This window comes from Mastomys coucha, unplaced genomic scaffold (genome assembly GCF_008632895.1).
Source record: "Mastomys coucha isolate ucsf_1 unplaced genomic scaffold, UCSF_Mcou_1 pScaffold23, whole genome shotgun sequence".
Lineage (NCBI taxonomy): Eukaryota > Metazoa > Chordata > Mammalia > Rodentia > Muridae > Mastomys > Mastomys coucha.
This window is the reverse complement of record NW_022196906.1, coordinates 72,697,644-72,707,084: the sequence shown is the minus strand read 5'-3', so window position 1 is coordinate 72,707,084 and position 9,441 is coordinate 72,697,644. Positions and strand designations below refer to the sequence as shown.

The 9,441-nt window shown below is 45.4% G+C and overlaps 1 protein-coding gene across 1 annotated transcript in view; it reads right to left on the bottom strand.

Moving 5' to 3' along the window:
• Nucleotides 1-457: 457 nt before the first annotated feature.
• The window catches only part of Elovl5 (ELOVL fatty acid elongase 5), a 65,481-nt gene continuing 56,497 nt past the window's right edge, over nt 458-9,441 (bottom strand). The window contains exons 5-8 of the mRNA XM_031343084.1: nt 8,442-8,613; nt 5,306-5,430; nt 3,341-3,475; nt 458-2,333 (exon numbers count right to left, since the gene is read on the bottom strand). Of these exons, the coding sequence (XP_031198944.1) occupies nt 2,190-2,333; nt 3,341-3,475; nt 5,306-5,430; nt 8,442-8,613 (576 nt within the window). The 3' untranslated portion in view covers nt 458-2,189. The remainder of the gene's footprint in view (nt 2,334-3,340; nt 3,476-5,305; nt 5,431-8,441; nt 8,614-9,441) is intronic.

Below are 9,441 nucleotides of genomic sequence, written 5' to 3'. Positions count from 1 at the left end.
GGACCCTACCTGCTTACTGCTGGCAGCCTATCTATCAAGGACAGAGGAGAAGGAAGCTCTCTTCTCTTTGCCTGCTTCTTCTCACTCTCGCTAGCAAGTCCATTCAAGCAAATCCTTCACGGGCATTAGACACCACTGCTCTGGAACTCCAGTGTTCACTGAAGAGCAGCTGAGACATTCAGCCCATGGACTAAATAACTACTGGATTCCTGGATCTTCTATTTGCCGACGCCTTGTTAGGCTAGCTGGACTACAGCCTGTAAGCCGCTCTAAGAAATCCCCTTACATGTACATTCATTCTATGAGTTCTGTTTCTCTAGAGAGCCCTGGCTGATACGACCACTTTCCGCACCACATTATTCATGTCCATTCCCTAAGCTCCTACAAGGTGACAGGGTTGACTATCCCGCAGTCTTTCAGAACTGGCAGCACATCAAACAACAAAAAACACAGCACGGGTAATCAAAAAGGTTTTAATGATTAATGTTTAGACATTATTTAACAGTGTGGGTATATCCAGATGAGCTAAGCATACTTTGACAGCACACTATTGAATGTTATAGTTTTTGTATTGAAATATGTAAAGACACCTGCAAACGGGTACCTAGGATGAAGACACACACAAATATACACATTCTAGATTTGATAAGGTAAATGTAAACAGATGATGCAACTCCTTCCAAACAGAAAACCCACAAGACTAATTAGGACCAATTGGCTCCTTGTAATATGAATGTGCAAAATTAAAGCATGGTAAACTGGTATTTACAGAAATATCAAACCCACAATTAGTTTATACATTGTCAATCATCTTCTAAGATGTGTCATGAGTGGTTCAATGGATTTTTTTTTTTTATCAATGCAGAAGGTATTCAAAGGCTAAACTTTCAACACTTTAAAAATGACACATATAGGAAGAGTCCCCGCTTGTATGACCAATGCCTCAAGCGCACTAGACACGATTTTAGGATAAGCAGTCTGTTACTTTTAAACAAGCGCTTTAAACCAATCTTTAGATGCTAAGCAGAAAAGAAAAATTACAGATACCACCAAGATTTACACTGAATAAAGTGTCTGTTCCCCAAACACCCGGTTCTTGCGTGCTCTGGCTCTTTAATTTTACCTCAAAATGCTTGTTCCTGGTCTCTTGGTAAATTAGGCACATTTTAAAAGGAAGTGTATGTCAAGGTAGCACTATAGAAAAAAAATAAAAAAATGTGGACCCAGGCAACCTGTTCCTCATCACTGTGTGTGTGTGTGTGTATGTGTGTATGTGTGACTGTCACATAATAAATGTCTCATCACCCTTCCTGAAAGGGAGGTTTCCTCTCTCCAAGTGGTGGGAAGTCAAATGGCCTTTTTGTCTCCTGTATAAAGACACTAAGCACTGCAGAAATGAATAGTGGCCTACTCATTCCACAGTTGCCCTAGACTCTCAGGGACCAAGGACAGGGATGTAAGTGTCTTTGGACTTTTTCTCCACCTCTTTAAACACATAAATAGTGGCACTCAAAATAAAAAAATAAGATCTATTAAAAAGTTAAACTGACTGTTCCACTAGACTTGAGCCTGCTTATTAAAAGCCAGCATTATAAAACCGAAGGTGCCGTCAGATTTCGCATCTCCAAGTCTCTTGAAGTTACACATCACACACTTGTTTCATAAATCACACATTTGATTTTTTTCTAAACAGAGCTATTACAAATGAATACAAAGTTGAAACATACCCTAATTAAACTAATAAGCTTTGGGCCCTGCTTTTTAAGTCTTAAGGCATGTGTGTTTTTCTACTGTTAACAACATTGTACAAATTTACAATCACATGCATGATCTACAGTTAAAAAAAAAAAAGTTTGGATTACAGTGTTTTAAATTGTGAACCACAATTCAGCACCTATCGTGTTACAACTAATAAGGCAACAGCAGTGTCGTATACTACAAGAACATTCCCTTTCCACAGTCTAGCGCGGGGGGTCGATGAGAGCCCAGAAATGTGAGAAAATCGTATGCCTACTTGTATAATCTGTATACATATTCTAGGGGTTTTGAACTGATGAAAAAGGTCCTACATCAATCACACTGCAGATAGTAGGGCCAGACTAGTGACAGCAGCTGCTATGAGCGTCAGGGCACAACTCATACTGTGCTTACAATCACACGCCGCGGTCTGGAGCCTTTGGCTTGCCTTGTCAATCCTTCCGCTGCTTCCTTGGCTTCACACTGTTTTCCACGGGAGGGAAGCTGTTGGTGTGTCCGTTGATGGCAGTCATAGACCCGTTCTGGTGGCCCTTCAGGTGCTCTTTCCTCCGAGAGGCCCCCTTCTTGTTGTAAGTCTGAAATGTACAAGGCAAATCAGTGCCTGCTAACCAGATGAACTGTCCTGGCCTGTATTGAACGAGGCCTGGTTTCCTTGTCTGATCAATCTTACCAACGTAATTCCTGTGCTCAAGTAACCATTTTATGTTCAATCACTCTTCCAACTTTCTGAGGCTTAGCGCATAGGTTCTGACCCCTAGGCTACAACAGAAACATTTAGAACAACATACAGTGTTTCTGTTCCTTCTGCTTTGCCTTTTCAGGGTGTGGATGGTGGAGCAATGGCCTAGGCTAGTAGCCACTCTAAAACACCAGCCATTGCTTATTTTATTTTTACATTTTTCTTATTGCCGCGTACAGTAATGGCGCCAGGAGCAATTGGAAGAAGGTCCTATTATCAGGCCCCAGCAAAGTACGAGTCAACAAGTCACACACAGATACGAGGGGCACAGAAGAGGAGCAGCAGTTGAGCCTCCTCCAGGTGGCTGTCCACACTACTGGACTTTTCTCGGGACCCATTACCTTTGTTCTTGCTCCTGCCCAGGGGACAGTGGGGACGGAGGGGACAGAAGCCACTTGGCACTGGCCACAAAAGCAGATGAATCACCAGTGTCTGTCTGATAGCCAAGTGCCACCAGACAGACAAACCTCTATCAAGCCCCAAGCTTGAACAGTGGCCATCTAAGAAAAACGGGGCAAAACGGTAGGTTTCAATTATGTCAGAGGACGTGATGGAAACTTCACAGAGCTATCGCAGGCAGGGCAGTGGGGCTGAGACTTCTGATTGAAAATCACTTCTATTTCTCTGTGTTGCCCAAAGAAAAGGCACAAAGCACCCACTAAAGACTGCATCACTTCCCACCTGCGTCCCAAGACACCTAGGGTCGGATGGAGAGCAAAGCTAGTGGACCCTCCATCCCCACAAAGGTTCTTTCAGAGCACAGTGCCAGCATCCAGCAGCACTCCGCACAGCCCCACTGACTGAAAGGATAAAGGTCAGAGGCCAGTGAAGGGGGAGATTTACCTGGATGTAGAAGTTTGTGAAGAGAGTAATCAGGGAAATCATGTATCCAATCTGGAAATACAGCCACCCGAGAGGGAAGGAACATGGCCAGACGACCCCACAGCTCGTCTGGATGATTGTCAGCACAAACTGGACCTAGGGGGAAAGGCCCGGGTTGACTGGTGGCAGCACATGAATGGGGCTCCAACCAGGGGATGATGTATCAGTGTCCCCACCCAGGTTTCTGAACTAGCACTTACTACTTTTTATATGACGTTTTATTCCGTCCTCTTTGTACGCGTCCACTATAGGTTCCCCCTCTCTCCTCAAAGCTATTTAAACCACCTTTCTCCAAAAGTCTAGGACTTAGCACAGGCAGATAAAGAGAGAGGAGTGAGGTACTTGTTTTAAAGAGGCCAGTGATGTCACTCATGACGCATAGTCTGACTGATTCGATTCCCACTTGGTATCTGTGTTCACTTTGGTGTGGCGAGAAAGCTGCCATGAACATGTAAATGCTTCTTGACCAAAATGCTAGGTCTTCTGACGAGTGGCCGACCCATGGAAAGCAGGTGGGCCTGTATGATCCACCGCAACGGTGTTAAAAGTCCCTGACTACTCAAGCACCTTCAGTAGCCCAGTGAGGACTCAGAAGCCCATACCAGCTCCGTTTCCCTCATGTCTTCAGTCTGGTCCTCTAATCTAAGAACTAGGCAGACAGCACACAGCCCAGCAGGATATCAACGTCTATGGTGTTCTTCCACATTCTGTCTGCCAGAGCCATGATTACAGCATAAATCCATCTCTGACTCTGTGCTCCTCTGTAGCAGAGGAGGCTAGAGAACGATTACCCTTCCTCACAGGTGAGAAAAAGATGAACAAAGGCCGCAGAGCAGCTGACAGAGGTGATAATGAAACACCAGACACAGAAGGAGCTCCAACGTCTCAGGATGTTATTTTTAAATTTTGAAAATTAAAAAAAAAAAAAAAATCAAGATTGATTCGGGGGATCTAAATTAGATTCATTTGGAACAAATGCACATGACAAGGCTGGGCCGGAGAGTTTAGAGCTTGCCCTCCAGCCTCTGGCTTTAAGGTGCTCACCTACAAAATGGGAGGGAATATTCGAGACAATTCACGCAGAAATCCTCTCCTTAGCATGGATGTCTGACATACAGAACAAAACAGGCCAGTGTTTATCAATAGTATTACTGACTGCTCAGGAAGGCTTCATGGGTGTGTGTGTGTGTGGGGGGGAACATGCGCATAATGGGCTGACCATGGGGCAAGGCTCAGGAAAAATGACAAGAATCATCATCAAGACCAGGCGGTGGTGGCGCACGCCTTTAATCCCAGCACTTGGGAGGCAGAGGCAAGCGGATTTCTGAGTTCGAGGCCAGCCTGGTCTACAGGGTGAGTTCCAGGACAGCCAGGGCTACACAGAGAAACCCTGTCTTGAAAAACCAAAAAAAAAAAAAAAAAAAAAAAGATTCATCATCAAGACAGACAGTTGTTGACCTGCCTCTGCCAGGGGCCACTGTCTGAAGCAGTGGGACCTTCTAGCCAGTACTCGGATACAGGGGTCAGAGTAGAGTAGTCACCTGGCACCCACCTTACCCAAGAGGTTTCACTGTCCAGTAAATACAAGGGTCTGGACTCAGCATCAGAAAGCTCTACCTGAAACTCCTGGGAACATAGGTGAGCGGTTTTCATCTTCATTTTGAGAATGAGAACCTAGGTACACGTGTGCACATTATATGCTTATATACACAAAGTTAAAAATAAAGCCTGACCTGAAGTTGGAAGCTTAAGACTTGAGGCACCCCCCCACCCCAAGTCCAGAGCAGATTCTCCATCTACGAGAAACAAGAGCATTGCCCACTCTGCCTACAACAAGTTTAACAGGATCAACTGGATTCGATTAAACAACAGGCCAGCCTGGAAGAGGACTAGGACAAGTTCCGGGCACAGGGACCAAGTACTCACCAGCTGCCCCTGAGTAATATACTTTTTCCACCAGAGGTAGGGTCGCATGGAAGGGACAGAGGACAGACCATAGTACGAGTACATGAGGACGTGGATGAAGCTGTTGAGCGTCGCACCAAAATACGCTGCGGGAACAAAGGGGATCGGGAAGATACATTAGAGTTTTCTAAGTAAAACTTAGAACATTCGAGTACAGAAATTCTTCTGAACCAAGAGGATGACAAACACTGCAGCTATAAGCGCTACTTGGATGTGTAATGAAAAGTCAGTTTCCACTTGGGTAGGCAGGGCAGGCAGCCACAGGACACCTTAAACCCAGTGGTCAACAGACCTGCTGTGACTAGCTTATACCCCAGACCTGGCACCTGTAGGTGTGGCTGGCAGACTGGGAGGTAGGGTTCGCCTCCCAAATGTCTAAGACGGATTGCCATTTTAGAGGCAGTTCTTTAAAGATAAAAGATCCACTTGACCACACCACTTTTAATTTCCAGGAGAATATAATTTTTTAAAATACTTTTATTCTCAACAGTTAACTAATGAAACAAAGCAAAGCCATCAGCTTTTCAGACCCGCCAGGTTGTGTTAGGAGGAGTTTCTAGTGGCTGTGACAGAGGCTGGTCTTGCAGACCGCACAGAGGTCACGTACACTCTCCAGCTCTCCACAGGCCAGGTGAGGCTAGTCGTCCCATGAGGTGTCTTGAAATTTAAAATACTCCTCAAATGGAATCAAATGGAGGGGGCTGTCCCTCCCAGAATCTGGGCTAGCTTATCCACGGGATGACCACCGGTACCAGTTCAAGAGTGCTGGAGCTCAGAGCCTGTCCTTCTGGGGTACCACCTCTCTCCCGAGCCACTCTCCAAAGGCGCTGTATTTAGGAAATCTTTTTCAGTTATGAACCTGATGGAGCTATGAAGCTCAGAGGGCAGAGAGAATCAGGAAGTACGTTGGGGGCAGACCCAGAGATGCCCGGGCAAACTCTTCAGGTGAGGGTGTCACACTTGTGCCTGAGGTACCTGCTGGACCCTAAGTGGAATCCAACCATGCCCAACTTTAAAAACTAGCAAATTTCAGTGCAAGTTATGGAAAAAACCCTGGTTTTTATGGAGCTTCACTCCATCACACTGGATGGAGACTTCCTAATGTGTAGCCAAGAATGCCTAGCTCCGTGACACACACCTTCCACACTACACAGAACACTAATTGTGAGGGTCACTTCTCCCTAATGTGTAGCCAAGAATGCCTAGCTCCGTGACACACACTTTCCACACTACACAGAACACTGATTGTGAGGGTCACTTCTCCCCTTCCACCATACAGGTTCTAGGGATTGGACTCAAGTCATCAAGGTTGGCAGCACCTTTACCTGTCAAGCCAACTTACCTGCCTGCTCCCTTCCTACTTCTTAATGTACCCAGGCTGGTATCTCCTTCATCTTAACTCAATCAGCAAAGGACGATAACTAGAGAAAGGCTCTCTGCCCTTAAGCCACACAAACTACTACTAAAAGCAACCCCAGGTCCTTTTCACATAGTCCCTGCCTATACAGTATACAGGCCTGTATCTCGAAGCCACTGGTTTCCTCTGGCAGGCTTAGAACTTCTGGTCTTACTTTAAAGCCTCTGACCTATTTAGAAGTTGATTTTGTGCTGAGTGAGAGGTCTGAGTTTTGTTTCACTGTTTTACACATGGATATCTAATTTTTCCAAAACTATCTACTGGAGAGGCTCGGCTTATTTAACTTTTAAATTAGCATCCAAAATAACAGGTCTCATCATGGCGTCTCCATACATTCCTGGTGCTGCTCGGATATCATTTGCTGCCCTCCCCGACAATGTCCTTCCCTGTGAAATCCTCCCTCTCCGGTGAGCAGTCCCCTCTGCTCTTACACACATTCCATCACCCACACAATTTCCTATCTCCCTTAAGATCTCTCCCTCCCCTCTCATGATACTTTTTCTAGTTTTGTGACTTACATATAAATATCATGCGCATATACAATTTTATGTTTAGGTTTACATATATGCAGTACGTGAGTGTGGCTAACTTCACTTAACACGATGTCCAGCTGCCTCCATTTTCCTGCAAATGCCACACATGATTTACACCTGGATAAAATTCTAGTGTGCAATGTACATTTTCATCTGTGCTCGGCTACCCAGGCGGCCTCCATTTGTTGGCCATTGTGAAGAGAACAGTGATAACCATGAATGTGCTCGTATCTCTGTGGTACGTTATTTGGAGCCCCTGGCTATTTACCCAAGAGCAATACAGCGAGAGCAAATGGTGGATTTCGGTTCAGTTTTTGAGGAGCCTCCATTCTGACTTCCACAGCAGTTCCATGCGTATGCAGCAGCACCAGGAATGAGTAAGAGTCCTGGACCCTTGCTGCCATTCTGCCTCTACTGATACTGAATCTAGCACCTCACTGATACGGCCACGTCACTGAGCTGAGCTACATCCCCCAGTGGTTTGTTTTCTTGATGATAACCTATCTGATTGAAGTGAGATGGGAACCTCATTTTTCCTGACAGCTAAAGGATGCTGAACACTTTTAAAGTAGTCACTGGTTATTTGGGTTCCCTTTAATGAACTGTGTACTGAATAATTTGTGTTTTTATTTTTTAAAGCAATGAACGTATCTGCTGACACGTTGGCCAATGATTATGTGGCGGATGTGTGACTTACTTTCTAGTCTTCCAATCCACCCCTTTAGTCTACACGTCCTTCTTTGTGCCTGTGCCTTACTGTACTCATTACTTTTGCTCTGTGGATAATCTTGGATTGGGCCTTGTAAAGTCTTTGGCATTGCTCTTTCTGTTTAGGATGACTTTGTCTAACATATGTGACACGAAAGCAGAAGGAAGGAAGGAAGACCAGGAAAGAGTAAAGGGGCCACAAGGAGGTGGGGAGGGAAGACAAGTGAGAGAACACTGGGACAGGGAAAATGTCACAATGAAATCTTTACAGTGTATGCTAACTGAAATAATGGCAGTAATAATAATAAGTAGAAAAAGGAAAAAACACGGAACACCAACCCAAAGCTTAACCTGAGGATTTACAGAGAGGACATTTTTCCTGAGGGCTAAGTTTCCAGTCTGTCTCTGCCACACATTCCCCAAACATCCCATTACTCACAATGGCCGCAGGGAACCCAGTTCATCACAAACCACCAGATGTTGAACATGGTAGCATGGTGGTAGACATGGAGGACGGTGATCTGGTGGTTGTTCTTGCGAAGGATGAAGAAAAAGGTGTCCATGAATTCTATGAGCTTGGAGAAGTAGTACCACCAGAGGACACGGATGATCTAAGAGCAAAGGGTTCATGGTTGATCTCCAGCATCAGTCTGGAATGTCACCTGTGCCATGATGTACACTCAACACAAAGCTGGGAGAGCTCCACTGGCCCTGCTGCCATCCAGTGACGGCAGCAGCCACTGTGAGAGCCTTCAATCGCATGATCCTGGGAGAACTGAAAGGTCTTCAAAGGCTCCTGCCACCCTTGCATGCCCCAGGATGCGGAGGTGGGAGCCAGAGGATCAGGAGTTCAGGGCCATCTTCAGCTACACAGAATCTGAGGCTACAAAAGACTCTGTCTCAGAGCAGAACTAAATCAAAACAAAGCACCATGGGAGGAAGCTCCAGGCTCAGCAGTGCTCTTCTGTGGTCTGCAGAGCTGTCAGGAGGGAGAAAGATGCTGGTGCTTGAGGGCCTGGGGTGCGGAAGTATGAGTCATGGAGGAAATGGAACCAGAGGGTGCAGTACTAGTTTCTGGTCCAACCGATATGCTCAAAGGAAATGCTGGCCATGCCGAGCTTCGACTGTCAGCCTTCTGTTTAACAAACTCCAATTCTCGGGGTCGACGCTGGATTTTACCTTTAATATCACTACTCAGAGGGCACTTACAAGAGTGATTTTAAATCAAATGGTCTTTTATGTAAATATGAAACCTGTCAACTGTTCACAGGAGTTTGTCTACAGAGAGGAGGGTTTACGTTTCATTTTATTTATGCCTTTCATGTTCAAATTATCATACCACACCACCAGCCCTTCTTTCTCTTTTGAAAATGTCAACAGGAATTACCAGGATTGAGGGGCTACGGTTTCTTTTGCCTTTTGTATAAGTTCTTCATTGA